The sequence below is a fragment of the Heptranchias perlo genome, chromosome 22 (assembly GCF_035084215.1).
Source record: "Heptranchias perlo isolate sHepPer1 chromosome 22, sHepPer1.hap1, whole genome shotgun sequence".
Taxonomy (NCBI): domain Eukaryota; kingdom Metazoa; phylum Chordata; class Chondrichthyes; order Hexanchiformes; family Hexanchidae; genus Heptranchias; species Heptranchias perlo.
In genome coordinates, this window is record NC_090346.1 from 48,647,433 (window position 1) to 48,670,860 (window position 23,428).

Consider the following 23,428-nt stretch of genomic DNA (forward strand, 5'->3'; position numbering starts at 1 on the left):
ACCTAGGCCTGCTTTTGCATTTATTCCACCTCATGAGAGAATTTTAATTTTATGACCAGATTGGCCTGTATTTACTTTGGTTTGTACCAGAGGAAAATAATGTGAAAACAGAGAGAACAAAGAAGTCTTGAGATTATTTTCTGCATGCTCTTAAGATTCTAACCATGTACCCTCTGAACCACAACAAAAATCTATATAACTACACCAGCAAAATAATTGGATTGTGCAAAGCATGCCTTAAGGAAACCCAAGTGACCTTTACCTGCAGTACTAGTTAATGTTCCAGAAATATTACCAAGAGGATGGATTTTTGCTTCAGTGATAACTTGTTATGTGAACTATTTTTCTAGGTTGGTTTTCTGCCTTGTGGGTGCTGAATCTTGCTAGGCTAGGTTCCTCCTGCAATGGCTGCCCTCTGGTCCCTCACTCAGACTGGGCATTCTTCACGTGTAAGCCAACAGGCTATCTGAGCATGACCATGGACAGTCATGCTCAATCCTGTCATCCAAGATCCACTTTCCAACATGGGTTGCTTGATAGTGCTTTGGAATTGGAACCCTGGCTGATTTTTGACAAGCTGGGGCAAAGGTCAAAAATAGCATCCCAACTGTTGGCCCAGCTTAGATCAAAAACAGTTCTAATGAAAGGTCATCGACCTGAAACGTTAACTCTGTTTCTCTCTCCACAGATGCTGTCTGACCTGCTGAGTGTTTCCAGCATTTTCTGTTTTTATTTAAGAAAAATATTAATCTCCCTATCAATAACCAATTCAACTGATTAATATTTGGTATTGCTCAAAGGCAAATTACAATTATGTTTCTCAGTAGTCACATGCATTTTTTTTCTTGTCAAGGATAGCTTTTGTTAGTTTCATAAATTCAAATCAACTATGGGATTGAACTGATTTTTAATAGGTCAATTAGTAAACAAATCAGTACAACACACCACTTCTCTTCTGCATTTTACAATTAATCTGTGAGGCACTCAGGGCAACCTTCGCCCCACATTTCCAATTCTCTCCCCGCTTCTGCTAAATGCGAAGAATCATTATGGGGTACAAGGCTGGCAGATTGAGAAATACCCCTCACCCAAGTGGCCATGCTTCATACATTAGCCCAATGAGTGCTAGTGGGTTTGGCACTCTTTGGTGCTTCATGGCCATACATTTCTCAAATGGTGTAGATTACATTAGTGGCAATAACCCTTTCTCTACCTCTGAATACAGTTTAATCTTGGTGACTGGGTCAGATGATCCATGACTTGTTGCCAAGAAACAAACACAACCATTATTTGCCAAATGTTATTTATTGACTTATTCACAGCAGAGTTGCCACCTTTATACCAGAAAATTTGGCAGAATCCCTGGTTGCAACTTTTTTTTTAAAAGGCATACAATTCTGAGAAAACTATGTCCAGGAACTACATCAAGAATAACAAAAACCTGTTAATTTCAAAATTTGAGACAGATGGTTACAGGCTGCACAGCCATAGAGGTTCTGTGTTATGACAAACCAACACAGCCTGGATAACAACAGTCCCCACAATTTCAAAGAACAGTCAAAGAAAACTGACTTCCAAATTTAAAAACCAATGATATAGTGAGTTTATAGACACTGGCCTTTCGCTTCTCGGATCTGGGATCAAATCCAGTCGTGGCTGATGGGATGAAAGTCTCCTCTCTGCTGATTGCAAGGATCCCACGTCAAATGGATTTGGGGGAAAGCTCAAGCGGGAGTGAGTTCACAGCTGAAAACTGGCAACCTCACTCAATGGGACTACAGGCCGGAGAGAATATTAATTGGGGAAAATATTGTACTGGCGCAGGTGGGGGGAGGGGTACACTGTTTGGGACACTGTGGGGGGGACTTTACTCTGCATCTTAACCAATACCGCACCTGTTTGGTGACTGGATTTGTCCCGTTCCCCCAGCACTAACCTCCCCCGAGCAGAAATGGCGGGAGTCAGGGTTAGATTTCAGGAAGGCTCCATCACCGGAGGCCGGCGTCTCGGTTTAAATCACCTCGCTTGCCGCACACGCTCGGAGACAGATTACTTTCGGGCCGTTCAGCGGCAGAGAGGCCGGAATCTCCTTTGCTGGAACAGGCCTCTGGTCCCGGGTCTGCGAAGCGGCGGCGGCCGTGGAGCCTGTTCCCCGAGGCCCCTAAGCGGCTTCATTTACACAGGAGGGAACGAGAGAGAGAGAGAGAGAGAGCAAAATCAAAAAGAAACAAACTCGCGCTTCCAGCTTGAACACGGTAACGGGGCCTTTCCCCCCTCACCGGGAAATCCAGCAGGGCGCCGCCAGCCGACAGAGGGAACCGCTCGAACACGAGAGGGTGAAATGGCGCCTTTCGCCGGGGGCGCGCGCGCCGTTACTGAGCGGACAACCTGGGCGCGCGACCCCCCGTGCCACTGCCCTCAGCTTCCGGGTGGAAACATCGACCCGTCCCCAACCACCAAGCTCTTTTTTTTAATCTAATGTAAGATCGATCAATACTTTACTCTTTAAAACAGTTCATTGCTCAAATAGCGCACTTAATAACACGCCAGGCGTTTGTCTGTTTACAATTAATTGAATTAATAATTCAACTTTTCAGTCAGGATGACCGTGCCTCATTTAAAGGCGCACATCTGATATCCTGTAGGCGCGTTGATGGTGAGGTGTCGCGGAGAGATTGCGTAGTTGCCTGTTCTGTGCGCTGTCAGCCGCCCTGAGGAGAAATATCCTGCCGGAGCTGAGAGGTTGGTGTCGGGTCACTTGGGGGAGGTGGGAATGGCCGACTCTCATTCACTGAGGCAGGGACCCCGTTGCATCTGTTTAAAGGGATGGTGGGTACAGGCGAGCGGGGCAGTGCCACTAGTTTTGGATCGTTCTGTGCAAACAGCTGGCCCCGGCAACTCCTGGCCCGAAAACTCTGTTGCCTGTATCCTATCCCGGGCCACACACCGCTCTTTTTTAAAGTTTCAAAATATACTTTATTTCATTGAACTGTGTGTATCTTTTTAAATTCTATGTAAATATCACAATTCCAAACCAGTACAATTCAAACCAATACATTACAGATTGTACACAATGCGATCTCAATATTACAATTCAAACACAGTATTTCTTATTACTTATGGTATACAATACAGGGTGGGGTGGCCTTTCCCCATAGAGCCTTTGCATAGGTCGCACCTCACTTCAGTGCGTCCTGCAGCACGTATTCCCTGACCTTGGAGTGTGCCAGTCGGCAACACTCAGTCGTGGACAGCTCCTTCAGCTGGAGGATCAGCAGGTTTCGGGTGAACCAAAGGGCCTCCTTCACCGAGTAGATGGTCTTCCAGCCGCAGGTGATATCTGTCTCGGTGTGTGTCCCGGGGAACAGCCCGTAGAGCACAGCGTCCTGTGTTACCGAACTGTTGGGGATGAACCGGGACAGATACCAACGCATCTCTCTCAACACCGTCTGCGCGAAGGGGCAGCCCATCAGGTGGTGGACAACGGTCTCCTCTCTGCCGCAGCCTCGAGGGCAGCTCGCATTGGGGCTGAAGTTCCGTGCGTGTTGGAAGGACCGCACTGGGAAGGCTCTTCTCACTACCATCCAGGCTACATCCTGGTGCCTATCAGTTCTGGGGACAAGACGTTCTGCCAAATGGCATCATCCGTCTGGTCAGGGAAGAACCCGATCGAGTCCACCCTCTCCTTTCCTCGCAGGACTCTTGGAATGTTTTGTGTCGACCACTGTCTGACGGCCTTGTGGTCGAAGGAGTTCCTCCTCAGGAACTTCTCCACCTGGGACAGGTGGGGGAACGGTCCAGCTGGACGGGACATCCTGCGCTTGCTCGGCCAGCATAGCCACACCCAGCCTTCTCAGTGTATTGGACAGGTAGAAACTCAGCACGTAGTGACACTTGGTGTTTGCGTACTGGGGCTCTACACACATCCTGAGGTGGCCATCAGGATTAGAATGGCATTGGGGACACTTTCTTTCCCCTCTCCCCCCCCCCCCCCCCCACTTTGTCTGGGGGCTTGTACATGGTGACCCTGCGGACACGATCTAACTTGGACCTCCAGACAAAGTGGAAGATAGCTCGGGTGACCGTGACGGCTGAGTTGCGGGGAATGGGCCACACTCTGGCCACGTAGAGCGACACCACGAGTACCTCTCGCTTTATCACCAGGTTCCTGCCAGTTATGGAGAGGGATTGCCCCACCCACATACTAAGCTTTTGTTTGGCCTTGGCAATCTGCTCCTCCCAGTTCTTTGTGCAGGCCTGGGGCCCCCGAAACCAGATCCCTAGCACCTTCAGGTAGTCGGACCTGACGGCGAAGGGGACAAAGGATCGGGTCTCCCACCTGCCAAAGAACATGGCCTCGCTCTTACTTTGGTTCACTCTGGCCCCCAAAGCCAGCTTGAAATGGTCACAGGTGCCCATCAGCTGATCGGAGCAGAAAATGGTGAAATCGTCCATGTACAGGGAAGCCTTAACCTGATCCTGCTGCCTGGGATCGTCACCCCGTGCGTCCTTCCTGATGGACGTGGCAAACTGCTCGATACAACATATGAGCAAGACTGCGGAGAGGGGACAGCACTGCCTGACTCCAGATCTGATCAGAAAGCCCTCCGACTCCCACCTTTTGATTAGGACTGTGCTACGGATGTCTGCGTAGAGCAGTTGGATCCAATCGCGGATTCCCTCCCCAAAACCCATTTTGGAGAGCACTTCCATCATCTACATGTGGGATATTCTGTTGAAGGCCTTCTCCTAGTCCAGGCTGCCATCCAACTACACAGGCTCCTGGGTCCCAAACATCTCACCCCTCCTTCAGTCCTACAACCCACCGCCAACTCTCTGTTCCTCTGACTCCAGCGCGCGCGCGCGCGCACACACACACACACACACCCCCCCCCCATATTCTGTTGCCTCCTTTTGGCAGCTGTGTCTGCTTCACTTCTGTTTTTTATGATGTGGAGGGGTTTGTTATTAAAGTTTAAAATTAATTTGCATAAGCGGCAAAGAAAATGTTAGAACTCGAGCCCTGCCTTATCCTGTTTGGTTTTGGATTTGGCAAATGGTAGTGAACTGCTAGTTCTAAATGGTACTTATATTTGAATAATATCATTTAAAGGTACAACTGGAGTCAGGCCAGCTGATATAGGTTAACACAGCGTTCTCCTTTAATTGAACTTCTTTGTGATTTCTTAGTATGGTATGTTGGAAAGCTCTTTACTGCCTCAGTTGAAAAAAAGTATTGCTCATACTTTGAGAAGCTCCTAGTTTTAGAAGAAATATTAAGTTTATTCGAATTCACAAGCAGCTGTGGTCTAAAGTAAATAATGCTTTGTTGTTATTAATGAGATGCTGATTTTGATAACTTAACCGGTTCCACCTTGGCCCAAACGGAGGTCACATTGACTTGCGTTTCTTATTTTAGATGAAATGGCTCTAGTTCTTGTGGAGCAGGTACAATTGTATTAATGGGCACTTGATGTATCATGGATGGTCATTAAGAGACAATGTTGCTGCACTTACATACAGGGTATATTTTACAGGGCAATGTTTCAATTGCTGTCTTTTTCATTTTTTACTTGCAGCAATGAATCGGAAGAGAAACTTGATACCAGACGTTTTCCAGCAGGTTAAGAAATGTAAATTTGGGTTAGCGGAAGGCTTCAAGTTGTTGGATAAGAAGGAAGCAGCAAAGTTTGAAGGTAACACTATTCATTTTCTAATAATACTGTTTGAAAAAACATTCTTTAATTTCACTTGTTGCACTGTCAAGTTGCCACTGGCTCCCATTTCCTAGCCCATTGATTTCAAAATCCTCGTCCTTGCTCGTACATCTCTCCAAGGCTTTGCCCCACCTTCCAGCCCCTTCTCTGCAACCCCTTCCAGCCCTATCTTCCCACTTGCACCCTCCACCCTACTCTGTTCTTCTATAACCCTCCACCCCCAGCTCCTCAATTCTTTTTTTTTAAAACCTCCTGCTTGCCACCATCTCGTGACTTCCACAAGCCTCCTCAAAACAATATATTTTTTTTGGCTGCACTGTTGGTCACCTCCCCAACCCACCTCCCATGTTCCTGTTTGGGGAACTAATTCCCCTTTGTAAAGCTACGTTAAAGGCATGATATAAGTTGTGATTACAGTAGCCTAGTGGTTGTGGTGCTGAACTAGTAGCCCAGAGGTCGTGAGTTCAAATCCCACCATGGCAAATTGTGAAATTGAATTTATTAAATCCAGTAATCTGTGGCCTGGCATCAGAAAAGCTGCTGGATTGGCAAGAAAACCCAACTGGTTCACTAACGTCCTTCAGGGAAGGGAACCTGCCTGCACGTGACTCCAGTTCCACAATACATGGTTGACTGTTAATCCCTCAGGGCACATAGGATTGGGCAACAAACACTGGCCTTGCCAGTATTGCCCATATCCTGAAAAAAACACTGGACAAGCCAAATTATGACAACTGACTTAATTCACACTACATATTACTGCTAGCTGTTGAGTTTCTTGAATCCAGGTTAGTTTATTGCAGTTGAAAGAAGTCCTAATAGCTTGCCTAGTCTATCTAAAAAGTGCTTGAGTCACAGTTTTCATTTAGATTACTTCAGTGGTATAATTATTTTAAATTACTTTTTGTGAAGGATTTTGAAACCAAACTTCATCTTTACAATTTCTTTAATAGGTATGCCAAACGATACAAAATCGGCGCTGATTTTTCTAGCATCCTTGTTTCCCCGCAAGTTATTTGATGATTCCCTTCCGCCTATAGTTCTGAAACACCAACTTTACAGCATTGTTAAAGACAAAACAACAGTTGACCGTCAGCTGGTAAGTCCTGTCACTGTTTGAAGCTATTGTGTATGTTGTCTAAGCATGTGGGAAACTGGCTGAGCTAGAAATGTATGTATGTTGACCAATAGTCACTTTATATCCATTTGAATTCCTTGTGCAATAAAACAGAAAATGTTGGAAACTCTCCACAGGTCAGGCAGCATCTGTGGAAAGAGAAACAGAGTTAACATTTCAGGTCTTTGATCTTTTGTCAGCACTCCTTCAGTACTGAACTGAAGTGTCATCCTCGATTTTATGTGCTCAAGTCCCTGGAGTGGGATTGGAACCCATGACTTCTCACTCAGAGGTGAGTGTGCTACCCACTGAGTCATGGCTGAGACGGTGACAAGTTACGGTCACCGCCTGTCTAATGTCAAGAGTTGCTCCCATCTACATTTGTTAGGTGAGCTGAAGGATCAATCTTAATGCCTTTATTGAACGTTGTCTAGATTTGCCCTCTAAATCAGGCCCATATTGCAGGATACTGCCAAGGTTGAATGAATATAAGCAAAGACAAGGTAAATCAGGAACTACTGATTGGTTAAGGTAAGTATGGGTTTTAAAAGCCTGTATGTTGTAGCAGGAAGAAAAGACTGAGGAGTTGCATAGTTTTGAGGTCCTGGGATAGATTGAGTTAGAGTAGCTGATGGTTTGATGAGTTTTAATTTGAGCACAGCAGAGGAAGATTGTGTGCATTTGTGGTTTGGGCGGAACGAGAAAGATCAGTGAGGCACTGACCATAGCAGATTTAGTAAAATGGCAACCCAGAAAGGGTGGGCTTTTCCTTGTATCTTTAGTGTGTGAGTGAGGTGTTAAAAGAGCTCCCCAGTAATGGAGCAGTATTCAAACTTTGGATGGACTTGGACTTAATGCAAAAATAAGATTAGTTGAGGAGAAAAGAAGCTCGATGACAGTCCTATTTCTGAAGGTATACGGAAAGTAAATTACATCCAGAATCGTAGAAACCTACGGCACAGAAGGAGGTCATTCGGCCCATCGTGTCTGTGCTGGCCGAAAAAGAGCTATCTAGTTTAATTCCACTTTCCAGCACTTGGTCCGTAGCCCCATAGGTTACAGCGTTTCAAGTGCACATCCAAGTACTTTTTAAATGAGTTGAGGGTTTCTGCCTCTACCACCCTTTCAGGCAGTGAGTTCCAGACCCCCACCACCCTCTGGGTGAAAAAATTTCTCCTCCGCTCCCCTCTAATCCTTCTACCAATTACTTTAAATTTATGTCCCCTGGTCACTGACCCCTCTGCTAAGGGAAATAGGTCCTCCCTATCCACTCTATCTAGTTCCATCATAATTTTATATACCTCAATTAAATCTCCCCTCAGCCTCCTTTTGTTCCAAAGAAAACAACTCCAGCCTATCCAATCTTTTCTCATAACTAAAATTCTTCAGCCCTGGCAGCATCCTTGTAAATCTCCTCTGTACCCTCTCTACTGCAATCACATCTTTCCTGTAATGTGGTGACTAGAACTGTACCTAGCACTCAAGCTGTGGCCTAACCAATGTTTTATACAGTCTTAGCATAACCTCCCTGCTCTTATATTCTATGCCTTGGCTAATAAAGGAAAGTATCCCGTATGCCTTTTTAACCACCTTATCGACCTGTCCTGATACCTTCAGGGATCTGTGGACATGCACTACAAGGTCCCTTTGTTCCTCTGCACCTCTCAGTATCCTCCCATTTATTGTGTATTCCCTTGCCTTGTTTGCCCTCCCCAAATGCATTACCTCACACTTCTCGGGATTGAATTCCATTTGCCTCTTTTCTGCCCACCTGACCAGTCCATTGATATCTTCCTGCAGTCTACAGCTTTCCTCCTCACGATCAACCACATGGCCAATTTTTGTATCATCTGCAAACTTCTTGATCAAGCCCCCCACATTCAAGTCCAAATCATTAATATATACCACAAAAAGCAAGGGACCTAGTACTGAGCCTTGCGGGACCCCACTGGAAACAGCATTCCAGTCGCAAAAACACCAGTCAACCATTACCCTTTGCTTCCTGCCACTGAGCCACTTTCCCTTGGATCCCATGGGCTTTTACTTTTTTGACCAATCTTCCATTTTGAAAGCGCCTAAGCTTTTAAATTTACCTAAATTTTAAAAAAGTAACCAAATAAATAATGTCATTGTCTTCATTCCTGTATTTTGATCAGAATGAGTTGAAGGATCTAGGAGACATTCGCATTTTCCAGTTTGGATTTGACACGGATGTGTTTGGCGTTGTATTTAGTGAAGATTACAAAAGTAAAGTTTTGGCTGCGACGGCGATGAAAGAGACCTCCGCAACAGTGCAAAGGTTTCTGGAGACCGTACTGAACTCGTGTACAGATATTGGTTTCAACAAAGATAAAATGCAGAAGGAGTTTTTGTTTCGTGACCAAGAAATAACGTGAGTACCCGGGATAATGCAAAGAAATCAAACACTGCAGATTGTAGACTCTATAAAACCTTATTTAAATTCACACGTGTCCACGGAATAGCTGTAATCTGCACCACATGTACACATTCTGTTCCTATAAGCCTGGAGGTGAATGTAATGATTCCATGGTTACTTTCATTTTATAAATATTCTAATTCTTTTTCTTGACAGGCAGTTGGTGAATGCAGGACTTCTTACGGTACGAGATGTTGGAAGTTGGTGGCTTGCTATTCCAGGCGCTGGCCGATTTGTGAAATACTTCGTTAGAGGTAAGCTCCATTGCGACGTACTTGAGGTGGGACTGTTACTGGCAGGCACAAGCAACTTTGAACTTAATCAGAAGGCTGCAGGTGGTTTGCAGTTGCTGTTTGTCTCTGAGATATTGTTCAATATTTTGATGATTGACAAGAAAGTTGTGTTAGCCGTGGCTCAGTGGTAGCACTCTCGCCTCTGAGTCAGAAGGTCATGAGTTCAAGCCTCACCCCAGACACTTGGGCACAATCTAGGCTGACACTTCAGTGCAGTACTGAGGGAGTGCGGTAGCATCTTTCGGATTAGACGTTAAACTGAGGCCCCATCTGCCCTCTTGGCTGGGTGTAAAAGATCCCACGGCACTATTTGCAGGGGAGATTTCCCCGGTGTCCTGGCCAATATTTATCCCTCAACCAACATCAATGAACCAGATCATCTCATTGCTGTTTGTGGGACCTTACCCTGTGCAAATTGGCTGCTGCATTTCCCAACAAAGCAACAGTCTTCAAAAGTACTTAATTGTCTGTAAAGTGCTTTGGGACTTCCTGAGGTTGTGAAAGGCTCTATTTCTGCAAGTTAGTTCTTTAGTGAGTAACATTTTTAAAAATAGTTTATTCAAGAAAATGATAAAAATATTTAAAACCTCATTCCCAAGTTATGACATTACTGCGGCAGTGTTGAATATGGCATGATGCTGTTGAACAGTATTCCGGTGGTAGAATCCTGGTTCGCACCTAAAGTTCTCACCCTCTTGTGCTAGCGTTTCGCCTCCTGGGTTGGTAGAGAGGGATGGTGCAAGGGCAAGTTAGGCCGAGTTGCACTTGGACATTGTTAACAGTCACCTGTTAAATTATAAACGCCTCTGTTGGTTACATGTTACAGGTCGTAAAGCTGTTCTTGGCATGATCCGGAAATCTAAGTACAATGAAGTTTTGCAGTCGGATCTAGAGACTCGGAGAGTAACTTCCACAGTAAAGTTAGGGATCCAGTATCACGTTCACGACATCGTTGGAGCTGAGTTGGTGAAATGGTGAAGTACCTTTTGATTAAATAAATGTGCAACATGTATGTGGCGTTAACTTAAAGTTACTGGGAATTTGTCTTTAAATTTTGTTGAAACAGCGAATACCTGAGCTACACAGACCAGGAACGTTCCCTTGGTTCAATTTCCAGTCTCTGCTAAGTTAGCTGATCTCAGCTGGGATGCTACAATTAACATCAGCATCCCAGGTTAGGAGGGAGAAGCTCTGCCAAGGTATCTGCTCCTGATCATTATCCAGCGACCTCTGTGTCAGCACTGGGAGGAGACAAGATAGGAGCTCTGATGTGATTCCCTCAGTGGGCAGATAGCCTGCTGATACTGTTCAGGCTCGTAAATGAAGGCCACTTTGGGGAGGTACTGGAGGGTGCCTGATGCCAAGGACCCAAACCCCAGTGAGGAGTCATTGTCTTCAGAAGAGGTGAGAAAAGTGATACATACGAACACACTAAATTGACAGGTAGGAAAAGACCAGCTGGTCCATCAAGCCTGTTCCACACTCGTGATGGCTGGAGCTTCGTCATCTGACCCCTTGTGTATTCAATATTCTTGGATGTAATGTTTCCCTGACCAACCTGTCTGAACACCGTCCACTCCTTCGATTGCTGTGATTATCTCTCTGCCGAGGTGTGATAACGGGCAGTTGGAAAGATTATCTGTAATCACCAGGTATTGTTCTCTGACTATATATGCGGTGCCTTTATGGAATCCTTCACTCACCTGACAAAGGAGCAAAGCTCCAAAAGCTTGTGGTTTCAAATAAAGCTGTTGGACTATAACCTGGTGTTGTACGACTCCATACATTTGTCCACCCCAGTCCATCACCGGCATCTCCACATCGTTTTTAAAAGCTGTCATGAGGTGAAAATGTTCAATTTTTATCTCCTGTTACAAATGGATCATTGAGGTCTGTGAGAAGTCACAACTTTATTTTATTTTAAAAACAGCATACCAACAACTACCGGAACTTTGCTACGCTTGAACGACGCCTGATCTGTGGACCTTACTGCAAACCACCCTATGGACCAAGTTTGAGTGATCTGCATGTTTGGCGAGAATATAATCGATACCAGGAGAGGATGGTAGAAAAAGGGAGCGATTTAGAAATGGAAAAAATATATTGCCATAATCTGATACTATGAAATTGGAAGAAACTAAACATTTCAGCTATTACTTATTTGCCAAGCATGTGAAATGGGAACAATATATACATTTACTAAAGCAAAATACTGCGGATGCTAGAAATCTGAAATAAAAACAAATGCAGAAAAAATAGAATTTTATATATCATATAATATATTTACTATTTAGTTTAAATTTGACTTCCTTTTAAGTTCAGTGTTAAAATGGTTAAATCAAATGTAATTTGTATTTTTCCATCGATTTTGATGTCCGTTGAGCACGATGGATCAACGTGCAGAAAACTCTGAATACAGTGATCATGCAACGGAGAAAAAGGTTGCATGAGTTGTCACGTGTATCGTGGAGAAGCTCTTGGGTTTAGTGTCTTTAAAAAAAAGTTTTAAAAAAATTAATGGGACTAAAAGCCGACAAATCCCACAGACCTGATCGCCTACATCCTAGGGTTTTAAGAGGTGGCTGCAGAGATAATGAATGCATTGATTTTGATCGTCCAGAATTCCCTAGATTCTAGAATGGTCCCTGCGGATTGGAAGGCAGCAAATGTAACCCCACTATTCAAGCAAGGAGGCAGAGAGAAAACAGGGAACTACAGGCCACTTAGCCTGACATCGGTAGTAGGGAAAATGCTAGACTATTATTAAGGACGTAGTAACACGGCACTTAGAAAATCATAATATGATTAGGCAGAGTCAACATGGTTTTATGAAAGGGAAATCGTGTTTGACAAATCTATTAGTTTTTTGAGGATGTAACTAGCAGGGATGTAGTATATTTTGGATTTTCAAAAGACATTCGATAAGGTGCCACATAAAAGGTTGTTATGCAAGATTAGGGCACATGGGGTTGGGGGTAATATATTAGCATGGATTGAGGATTGAGGATTGGTTAGCGGACAGAAAACACAGAGTAGGGATAAATGGGTCATTTTCAAGTTGGCAGGCTGTAACTAGTGGGGTGCTTCAAGGATCAGTGCTCGCGCCTCAGCTATTTACAATCTATATTAATGACTTAGAGCATAATGTATCCAAGTTTGTTGACAATACAAAGCTAGGTGGGAAAGTAAGCTGTGAGGAGGATACAAAGAGTCTGCAAAGGGATAGAGACAGGTTAAGTAAGTGGACGAGAAGGTGGCAGATGGAGTATAATTTGGGGAAATGTGAGATTCACTTTGGTAGTAAGAATAGAAAAACAGAATATTTTTTTAACTATTAAATGTTGGTGTTCAGAGGGATTTGGGTGTCCTTGTACACGAAACACAGAAAGTGAACATGCAGGTACAGCAAGCAATTAGGAAGGCAAATGGTATGTTGGCCTTTATTGCAAGGGAGTTGGTGTACAAAAGTAAGGAAGTCTTGCTGCAATTGTACGGGACTTTGATGAGACCACACCTGGAATACTGTGTACAGTTTTGGTCTCCTTCCCTCAGGAGGGATATACTTGCCTTATAAGGCGGTGCAACAAACGCTCACTAGATTGATTCCTGGGATGAGAGGGTTGTCCTATGAGGAAAGATTGAGTAGAATGGGCCTATACTCTCTGGAAGAATGAGAGGTAATCTCTTTGAAACACATAAGGTTCTAAGAGGGCTTGACGATAGATGCTGAGAGGATGTTTCTGCTGGTTGGAGAATCTAGAACTAGGTCTCAGGATAAGGGGTCAGACATTTAGGACTGAGATGAGGAGGAATTTCTTCACTCAGAGGGTGATGAATATTTGGAATTCTCTACCCCAGAGTGCTGAGAATGCTCAGTCATTGAGTATATTCAAGGCTGAGGTCGATTAGATTTTTGGACTCTAAGGAAATCAAGGGATATGGGGATTGGGGGGAGAAAGTGGAGTTGAGGTTGAAGATCAGCCATGATCTGATTGAATGGCGGAGCAGGTTCGAGGGCCCGTATGGTCTACTCCTGCTCCTATTTCTTATGTGACTGTAAGCTGGGACATTTCAACTGCAGAAGGATTTGGGAGTAAACTGACACTCTGAGAGACAGTTGGAATGGAAATAGAAAAGTGTGTGTACAGATATAAAAGCAGTAAATGCTGGAAACACTCATCAGGTCAGGCAGCACGTGTGGCAAGAGAGAAAGAGAGTTAACGTTTCAGGTCGATGACCTTTCTTCATCATCGACCTGAAACGTTAACTGTGGTTCTCTCTCTACACGTACTGCCTGACCTGCTGAATGTTTCCAACATTTTCTCTATTTCAGATTTCCAGCATCTGCGGTATTTTGCTATTTAAAAAAAAAAGTGTGTGTAGATGTCTGGTGAAGACCAGATTAGAGATTGATCCACATTTGGTACGGCAGTGCTGTGATACTCTGCATCTAACCGCGCTGCACCTGATGTTGGAGTGCTAGGGGCAGAAAATGGAGTGCATTCCATTCCCAACCACTAACACCTCTCACCTTGATACGTGCGGAAGAAAAAATAATAAATGGTCGAAACGTTGTCTGGTGGGTATGGAGGTGGTCAGAAGGACTTGAGCAGAAAATCGGGACTGACGTCTCTATCCAGTGCCTACAGGCTACTACATTGTCTGAGGGACATTGCAACATCCTTCACACGATACGTTGAATCTAGGCCCTGTCTGCCTGTGCTGGTGATTCAGGTGAGTATTAAAGATTCCATGGCAATATTTTGAAGTGGAGCGTGAAGTTCTCCTGGAATCCTGGCCAACATCTTCCTTCAACCAACATTACCAAACAATATATTGATAGGTCATTCCTCTCATTGTGGAACCTTACTGTCTAATAAAACGTTTGCTGACTGTGCCTACATGAAAGCAGAGTCAGCTGTGGCGGAAGGGGTAGTACTCTCACCTTTGAGACAGAAGGTCGTGGGTTTGAGCCCCAATCCAGGGGACTTGAGTACATAATCTAGGCTGTCACTCCTGTGCAGTGCTGCACTGGTGGAGGTGTCGTCTTTCAGATAAGATGTTAAACTGAGGCCCCGTCTGACCTCTCAGGTGGACGTAAGAGATCCCTTGGCACTATTTCAAAGAAGAAAAGGGGCGTTCTCCCTGGTGCCCTGGCCAATATTTACTAAAAGAAACAGATTATCTGGTCATACATTTCATTGCTGTTTGTGGAACCTTGCTGTGTGCAAATTTGCTGCCTTGTTTCCTACATTACAACAGTGACCAAACTTGAAAAGCACTTCATTGGTTGTAAAGTGCCTTGGGATGTCCTGAGGAAGTGAAAGGTGCTATATAAATGCAAGTTTTGCTTTTCTTTCTATGTCGACAGCTCTGTAACTATCAACATTAGTCTATCAAATGCTTACATTTCTGCATGGTGGTTAACCAGATTACAAATCATTAACCATGTTTACTACCAAAACTGTTCTTAAAAAAAAAAGAAAAATATCTGTACAACATACTGTTTAAAATTTTTTTTTGCTCTTATTAATCTCTAATCCACCCAGTCCAACCTCCCTCCAACTGTGCTGGAGTGATGGGTGATTAGCCCATTGTCCCATCTGCTGTCTGTTTGGTTCAGGCGAAGCCGGCTGTAGATTCACTGGAGTGCTCAAGTAGTCTTCTCAATTCACCAACATTGAAAATCCCCCAGACTGATGGATCAATAAAATTTCCTCTCTGTGCTGGCTGAGGGGGTCACATGTACTGTGATTTTTATCATTTAAACCCATACTTCTAATTCTAGAATCATACAGGACAGAAGAGGCCATTCGGCCCATCGTGCCTGTGCCGGCTCTTTGAAAGAACTATCCAATTAGTCCCACTCCCCTGCTCTTAGCCCTGCAAATTTTTCCTTTTCAAATATATATCCAATTCCTTTTTGAATTCAGCACACCCTTTTCAGTGCCACCCTCACTTAAAGCAGGTCCAAGGATAGCTGGTATGTGTAATGGAAAATTTACACTTCCTGGGTTGGCGTTACTGTTGGACTAGGATGAAAGCATTTTGCTGCACATCTGCATAGTGCGGTCCACAAGTCAATCAGACAGTGGTCCACACATTGAGGCACTTCGAAAGAAGGAAGCGGTGGATCTTGCTGGCAGGTTCCCATGAGCAAACAGCCAAAGTCATTTTGTAGAATGTCTCAATACCAGATCTGTCAAAGAAGCACCCAGATGTTGCTTGGCTGGTGGTAAGAAAGGCCCTTCCTGTTACACTCTGCATGCATAGTCAGAGTCTACAACACGGCATGTGGTCCTTGAGATGAGAAGAGATTTGTCCATCACCTGGGATGTGCGTTTGCAAAGAAAGCCTGGAGTGAGAAGCAGTGTTTTTGAGATTTTTCCCCTAGCAGCTCTATAACACTGGAGTCCATGGACTGTTCTCAGGGAGGGATGCTGAAACAAAAATCAACTTCCACTGGAAAGCCATTAAAAGACACCCTTTGATCTGCTTGAAATGTGCTGATTTTCCAGAGCTAAGGCATATCCTTGATTGAGAGTTGCAAACTTGCACTTTTCAGGATGAGCTGCTGAGGAACACAAAATGGAGAATGTCCCCAAAACAAGCTCTACTGTCATTGGCTGCAAATGTAGTTGTGAACTTGGATTCTAAATGAAAATGTAGCATCTGGTCCAGTTAAATGTGGACATAGGAACCAAATGTGTTAATATCTGTTAAAAGTGCCTTGTGATGTATAGAATTCTTTCTGGATGTGTTTGTCTATATTTATTTGATCAATGAATAAAGTTTATTTCTCTAAAGAGCATTACTCTGCTGTGCAACATATCTGACCTGCAAATACAACAACTTCCATTTAACTAGCCCCTTTAATGTAAACAATATCTCACAAGTAGGCAAATGGGTAACAGATGATGAGCCAGAACAGATTAGGAATTAGAAAATAAGGAATTCAGGAGAAACATCTTTACCAAAGAGTGAACATAAGCGGTAAGAAGGTGGAACTTGCAACCACAAGGAGTAGTTGAGGCGAATAGCATAGATACATTAAAAGGGAAGCTGGATAAACACGGAGAAAGGAATAGAAGGATATGTGGATAGGGTTAGATGAAGAGGGGCGGGAGGAGGCTCGTGTGGAGCACAAACGCCGGCATAGACCTGTTGAGCCGAATGGCTTGTTTCTGTGCTGTACATTCTATGACAGGTGACCAGGAGCTTGGTTGAAGAGATGAGTACTGAGGAGGTTTTAAAGAGTGAGGCGGAGGGGTTGGAGGAATTCCACAGATTAGGACCCAGGGTTGTGCTGCCAAAAGGGGGAGAAGGAGATGCACAAGAAGGTAGAGTCAGGAATGGAGTGTCCAGGTGGAGATGTAGGGTTTGGGAGAGGTTGCAGAGATAAGGTGCAAGGAGTGATTTAAAGATGAGGATAAAGATTTCAAACTCGAGTTATTGGGGAGCCAATGTTGTAATTCTCAACATGGTAAATATATTCCTGGCAGTAGCTCTCGACTCTGCCCGTAAAAAGCCGAACCCTGGTCTGTTTTCCGGAGTTTCCCGAACGACCTGTGACCGCTCTCCGGAAGGACCCGAACCTCTCCGGAAGTTGCCGAGCTCCGCCGGTCCCTGTTACCTGCTCTCGGGAACTGGGGCCGCCGACGGTGCCGATTCGGCAGGAATCGATTGGTCTCAAGTTTCTCCGAGCAACCGACATTAACGCGCTCGATATCGGTCAGAGTCGCGCAAGCGGAGAGTGTGAACATGAGGGGAGACGTGAGGATACTGCTGGTGGGAGAACGTGAGTAAAACACAAGAGGCACGCGAGAGAGTGAGGGGAAAGTACAAGGGGGGAGTGAGATAGGGGGGAGTGAGATAGGGGGACAGATATAATGGGGGGGGGACTGGGAGTGAGATTGAGGGGGGGACTGGGAGTGAGATTGGGGGGGGGGACTGGGAGTGAGATTGGGGGGGGGAGTGAGATTGGGGGGGGGGGGAGTGAGATTGGGGGGGGGAGTGAGATTGGGGGGGGGGAGTGAGATTGGGGGGGGGGAGTGAGATTGGGGGGGGGGAGTGAGATTGGGGGGGGGAAGAGACTGGGAGTGAGATTGGGGGGGGGAAGAGACTGGGAGTGAGATTGGGGGGGGGGGGGAGACTGGGAGTGAGATGGGGGGGGAGACTGGGAGTGAGATTGGGGGGGGGGAGACTGGGAGTGAGATTGGGGGGGGGAGACTGGGAGTGAGATTGGGCGGGGGGGGAGAGTGAGATTGGGCGGGGGGGGGAGTGAGATTGGGTGGGGGGGCGGAAGTGAGATTGGGTGGGGGGGGGAAGTGAGATTGGGGGGGGGAGTGAGATATTGGGGGGGGGAGTGAGATATTGGGGGGGGGAGTGAGATTGGGGGGGGGGTGAGATTGGGGGGGGGGTGAGATTGGGGGGGGGGGTGAGATTGGGGGGGGGAGTGAGATTGGGGGGGGGGAGACTGGGAGTGAGATTGGGGGGGGGAGTGAGATTGGGGGGGGGAGACTGGGAGTGAGATTGGGGAGGGAGACTGGGAGTGAGATTGGGCGGGGGGGGGAGAGTGAGATTGGGTGGGGGGGGGGAGTGAGATTGGGTGGGGGGGGGGAGTGAGATTGGGTGGGGGGGGGAGTGAGATTGGGTGGGGGGGGAAGTGAGATGGGGGGGGGGAAGTGAGATTGGGGGGGGGGAAGTGAGATTGGGGGGGGGAAGTGAGATTGGGGGGGGGGAAGTGAGATTGGGGGGGGGGAAGTGAGATTGGGGGGGGGGAAGTGAGATTGGGGGGGGGGAAGTGAGATTGGGGGGGGGAAGTGAGATTGGGGGGGGGAAGTGAGATTGGGGGGGGGGAAGTGAGATTGGGGGGGGAAGTGAGATTGGGGGGGGGGAAGTGAGATTGGGGGGGGGAGTGAGATTGGGGGGGGGAGTGAGATTGGGGGGGGGAGACTGGGAGTGAGGTAGGGGGGAGTGGGGGAAAGTGAGGTGGGGTTTGGAATGGGGGACTGGGGGACGAGTGAGGGGAAAGTAAAGGGAGGGTGAGGTGGGGGGAGTGGGATGGGCGAGAGCGAGGGGAAAATACGGGGGGACTGTGTGAGAGTGAGGTGAAAATATGGGGGGACTGAGATTGTGGGGGGGGTAGTGAGATTGGGGGGCTGGGGGAGAGCGAGGGAAAAGTACAGAGGGACTGAGATAGGGGAAGAATTGGGTGGATTGGGGACAGATGGGGTGGAACGGGGGGAGAGTGCGGGAAAAGTGCAGGGGGACTGAGATAGGGAAACGTACAGGGGGACAGAAATGCTGGGGGGGGAACTGGTGGAGTGAAATAGGGGGACTGAGATGGAGAGGGACTGGGGGAGAGTGAGGGGAAAGGGAGGGGCAAGAAGGTGTGCTTTTAGTGTAATACATTATGGATGGTCCCCACACACCGTCTGAACTATTCGTGACCTTGTCGTCCCTTTTCTATTTTCATTGAAATGCCGCTCTGTGTAATAGTCACATGTCACATAATGTAGACGTGACACTCATGATGTCTTCCGGTGACACCAAAGTTGTTCTCAGTTAATCAGGAGAGACGTAATCTTTGAAAACTAGTAAATAGTCATTACCCACGGTCAATTGATGACGATGGAGTTGGGAGAAATTCTTCAACTCGCTCCACAGAACCACCTAGTGACCAGAGTCTGCAGCTACGTTGTGACAGTTGACATTGCAGAATCGATTGGGAAATGTTGACATAGCAATTTACAATGAGAGATGTTGACACGCATCTGTCGGGTGCATCTAAGTTGAGCCTGATTCAAGTCCCAGCCACGGTTCATGTACCTACGTTTCCACTGCCATGGACCGGGGATTAAACCTGGCCCCATCCTGGCCTTTGTCACAACAGTGACAAAGTACTTCATTGGCTGTAAAGTGCTTTGGGATGTCCTATAGGCACATAAGAAGAAATAGGAGCAGGAGCAGGCCATACGGCCCCACAAGCCTGTTCCGCCGTTCAATAAAACCACGGCTGATCTTCTACCTCGACTCCACTTTCCCGCCCTATCCCCATAACCCTTGGTTCCCCTCGAGTCCAAAAATCTATCGATCTCAGCCTTGAATATACTCAAAGACTGAGCATCCACAGCCCTCTGGGGTAGAGAATTCCATAGATTCTCGAGCAAAATACTGCGGATGCTGGAAATCTGAAATAAAAACAGAAAATGCCGGAAAAGCACTGTAAGTCAGGCAGCATCTGTGGAGAAAGAAACAGAGTTAATGTTTCAGGTCGAAGACTTTTTGTCAGAACTGCAAGATTCTCAACCCTCTGAGTGACTAAATTTTTCCTTATCTCAGTCTTAAATGGCCGACCCCTTATCCTGAGACTACGTCCCCTAGTTCCAGACTCTCCAGCCAGGGGAAACACCCTCTCAACATCTACCCTGTCAAGCCCTCTCAGAATCTTATATGTTTCAATGAGATCATCTCTCATTCTTCTAAACTCCAGAGAGTCCTGAGGCCATGAAAGGCCTATAGAAATGCAAATTCATTCTTTCTTTGTGGTTCAGCGACTCACTCTGTGAACCACCGAGCCACTGGGCACGCGCAAAAAACCTTTTGTTTCAACTTAAAAATAAGTGTAGTGTTCAGATTGTTTGTGATGGGTGCGGTGGGTCTAAACTGAGGTTTAAAATGTCCCGAGTAAGGGGATAAGCTGCAATTAGAGTAATACACCCTCCTTGGGCTCAGTAATTAATGCCTCTCTCCTTTCTCTATCCACAGCTGAAGTGGGCAAAACGTCGCTGATCATGTCCCTGGTCAGCGAGGAGTTTCCCGAGAAGGTGAGTCAGACTGGGTTTTATTACAGGAAGTGCAGTTATATTTCCCCTTCCCCCGCCCCCCCTTCCCTGAAGGGGCTGAGCTTTTGCTGAACTATGTGTTCCACAGGTAACAGCTGTTCCCTGGTAACAAAACCCCTCCCTCTGCCAATGTTCATGGTCCAGCCTCCCATATGAAGAATGGCCTCTTGGACAAGATATTAAAAGGCAGCCAATGCCCGAGGAGCTGGTACCCCAGCAGTAGTCACTGCCGAGGTGGGGAAGATTTGGAATGGGAGGGTCCCTGTTTCATAAATAAATGTACCTGTTTCCTGAAGCGAGAGGGGTCAGGAGTCCTGAAAATGCTACACTTGTAAACCTGTCATTGCTGATAAAGAAACCACTTCTGTTCCAAGAGGAACTTGGCTGGCGTTTGAATGTAAGAGAGCTGAGCGATATACTCTTAATATTTGCTCTCAGAGGTTGCCCAGCCTTGTGGATTGTGTAATATACAGCACCCTGTTATGTATTTTGGCACATTGGACTGTGATTGAAACAGTAGACAGGATATTTCTATTCAGCCCTTTTCCCCTCTGGGCCTTGAACAGCCACCTTCCCGCTTCAGGGTGCGGCAGGCCACAAAACGAGTCTCCAAGGCTCCCTCAGAGCCCCTCCTTGGTCAGCTGATGAGCTGTAGGACTGGACAAGACAAGACTCGACATCTACAATTTCTGAGAAAAAAAAATTAGCTTTCTTTAACAGAATCCTCCTGTTTCAGTGGTGATCAGACTGGTCATTGCACCTGACAGCTGGTGAAAATGGTCACTGAGTTACATCACCTGCACCGGGAATGGGGGGGGAGCAGTGGTGGGGGGGGGAGGGGGGAGCAGTCGTGGGGGGGGGGGAGGGGGGAGCAGTAGTGGGGGGGGGGGGGAGGGGGGAGCAGTAGTGGGGGGGGGAGGGGGGAGCAGTAGTGGGGGGGGGGGAGGGGGGAGCAGTAGTGGGGGGGGGAGGGGGGAGCAGTAGGGGGAGGGGGGAGGGGGGAGCAGTAGTGGGGGGGGGAGGGGGGAGCAGTAGGAGGGGGGGAGGGGGGAGCAGTAGTGGGGGGGGGAGGGGGGAGCAGTAGTGGGGGGGGGAGGGGGAGCAGTAGGAGGGGGGGAGGGGGGAGCAGTAGTGGGGGGGGAGGGGGGAGCAGTAGTGGGGGGGGGAGGGGGAGCAGTAGTGGGGGGGGGAGGGGGGAGCAGTAGTGGGGGGGGGAGGGGGGAGCAGTAGTGGGGGGGGGAGGGGGGAGCAGTAGTGGGGGGGGAGGGGGGAGCAGTAGGGGGGGGTGAGGGGGGAGCAGTAGTGGGGGGGGAGGGGGGAGCAGTAGTGGGGGGGGGGGGAGGGGGGAGCAGTAGTGGGGGGGGGAGCAGTAGTGGGAGGGGGAGGGGGGAGCAGTAGTGGGGGGGGGAGGGGGGAGCAGTAGTGGAGGGGGGAGCAGTAGTGGGGGGGAGGGGGGAGCAGTAGTGGGGGGGAGGGGGGAGCAGTAGTGGGGGGGGGAGCAGTAGTGGGGGGGGGAGGGGGGAGCAGTAGTGGGGGGGGGAGGGGGGAGCAGTAGTGGAGGGGGGAGCAGTAGTGGGGGGGAGGGGGGAGCAGTAGTGGGGGGGGAGGGGGGAGCAGTAGTGGGGGGGGAGGGGGGAGCAGTAGTGGGGGGGAGGGGGGAGCAGTAGTGGGGGGGGGGAGGGGGGAGCAGTAGTGGGGGGGGGAGGGGGAGCAGTAGTGGGGGGGGGAGGGGGGAGCAGTAGGGGGGGGGGAGGGGGGAGCAGTAGGGGGGGGAGGGGGAGCAGTAGGGTGGGAGGGGGGAGCAGTGGGGGGGGAGGGGAGCAGTAGGGGGAGGGAGGGAGGGCTCGCGCTGAGGTCGGGGGAAGGGCTCGCACTGAAAATTGGTGGGTGCTCACACCGAGAGGTGGGGGGGGGCTCGCTCCGAGAGGTGGGGAGGGGTCTTGCACTGAGACTGGACCACATAAACCAGGCTGACACTCCCAGTGTAGTACTGAGGGAGTGCTGCACTGTCAGAGGTACTATCTTCCGGATGAGACATTAAACCGAGGCCCCGTCTACCCTCTCAGGTGGACTTAAAAGATCCCACGGCACTATTGGAAGAACAGGGGAGTTCTCCCCAACATTTATCCCTCAACCAACATTTAAAACCGATGATCTGGTCATTTATCTCATTGCTGTTTGTGGGATCTTGCTGTGCGCAAATTGGCTGCCACGATTCCTACATTACAACAGTGACTACACTTCAGAAGTGCTTCATTGGCCATAAAGCGCTTTGGGACGTCCTGAGATTGTGAAAGGCGCTGTTTTAATGCAAGTCTTTCTTCTTTTCTCTCCCGGTGGTCACACATGTACATAGTTAGTAGGGGTCATTGAATAGCAGTCAACTTTGCCTGACCCTTCCCTAACCCAGCCTACTGTGGCCAATTGTAGTGTCTCTACTGCTGCCCCTGGCTAGGAATGGCAGCTGGGGCCATCAGGAAGTGCTGGCGAGCCAGTCTTCTAACAGCCTTTATTTAAGGAACCAGAGGGCAAAGTCATTGTTAAAATAATACAATCCCGCGTTAGGCCAAGTGGCGAGTCCTGATCATCGTGAGCGCCTCTTTAAACAAACATCCTACACATCCTGTGGGCGGGGAACTGGCTGACCCTCTCGCTGGTGAATGTTCAAACAATGCCCTGGATTATACTTTCTTGATCAGTGTGTTTCGGGCCCAACGAGGAAGGAGGCATTGCTGGATCTAGTTCTGGGGAATGAGGTGGGTCAAGTGGAGCAAGTGTCAGTGGGGGAACATTTAGGGAACAGCGATCATAGTATCATAAGGTTTAGATTAGTTATGGAAAAGGACAAGGACCAATCTAGAGTAAAAATACTTAATTGGAGGAGGGCCAATTTCAGTGGATTGAGAACTGATCTGGCCCGGGTAAATTGGAATCAAACAATGGGTGGCCTTTAAAGAGGAGATGGTTTGGCTGCAGTCCGGGTACATTCCCATGAGGGGCAACTAAAGCCAGTGCTC

At 47.7% G+C, this 23,428-nt stretch overlaps 3 protein-coding genes across 9 annotated transcripts in view; 2 read left to right on the top strand and 1 right to left on the bottom strand.

Annotated features, from left to right (window-relative positions):
* Window positions 1-2,384, bottom strand: part of dxo (decapping exoribonuclease) — a 12,983-nt gene extending 10,599 nt beyond the window's left edge. The window contains exon 1 of one of the 6 annotated variants that reach the window (XM_068003555.1): window positions 2,234-2,384. The gene's annotated coding sequence lies outside the window, so the exon portion shown is untranslated. Of the gene's footprint in view, window positions 1-1,618 lie in introns of all 6 variants that reach the window. The other 5 variants (XM_068003552.1, XM_068003551.1, XM_068003550.1 and 2 more) reach the window with 5 other exon arrangements.
* Window positions 2,385-2,613: 229 nt separating this feature from the next.
* Window positions 2,614-16,373, top strand: LOC137340787 (inactive serine/threonine-protein kinase 19-like). The gene is made up of 7 exons (XM_068003559.1): window positions 2,614-2,742; window positions 5,580-5,696; window positions 6,671-6,816; window positions 8,991-9,226; window positions 9,428-9,525; window positions 10,391-10,538; window positions 11,495-16,373. Exons 2-7 carry the CDS (start codon window positions 5,582-5,584, stop codon window positions 11,538-11,540), a joined length of 789 nt encoding a protein of 262 aa, XP_067859660.1. The 5' UTR covers window positions 2,614-2,742; window positions 5,580-5,581; the 3' UTR covers window positions 11,541-16,373.
* An 834-nt stretch (window positions 16,374-17,207) lies between these two features.
* rhot2 (ras homolog family member T2) overlaps window positions 17,208-23,428 on the top strand; it is a 33,707-nt gene continuing 27,486 nt past the window's right edge. For both annotated transcript variants that reach the window (XM_068003562.1, XM_068003561.1), the window contains exons 1-2: window positions 17,208-17,362; window positions 20,335-20,393. In XM_068003562.1, coding sequence (XP_067859663.1) covers window positions 17,326-17,362; window positions 20,335-20,393 — 96 coding nt within the window. In that variant the 5' untranslated portion in view covers window positions 17,208-17,325. The remainder of the gene's footprint in view (window positions 17,363-20,334; window positions 20,394-23,428) is intronic.

Coding starts and splice junctions, on each gene's coding strand:
- LOC137340787 (XM_068003559.1), top strand. CDS start 5,582: ATGAATCGGAAGAGAAACTTGATACCAGACGTTTTCCAGCAGGTTAAG. Junction 9,526..10,390: donor TGTGAAATACTTCGTTAGAG/GTAAGCTCCATT, acceptor TACATGTTACAG/GTCGTAAAGCTGTTCTTGGC. Junction 10,539..11,494: donor GGAGCTGAGTTGGTGAAATG/GTGAAGTACCTT, acceptor TTTTAAAAACAG/CATACCAACAACTACCGGAA.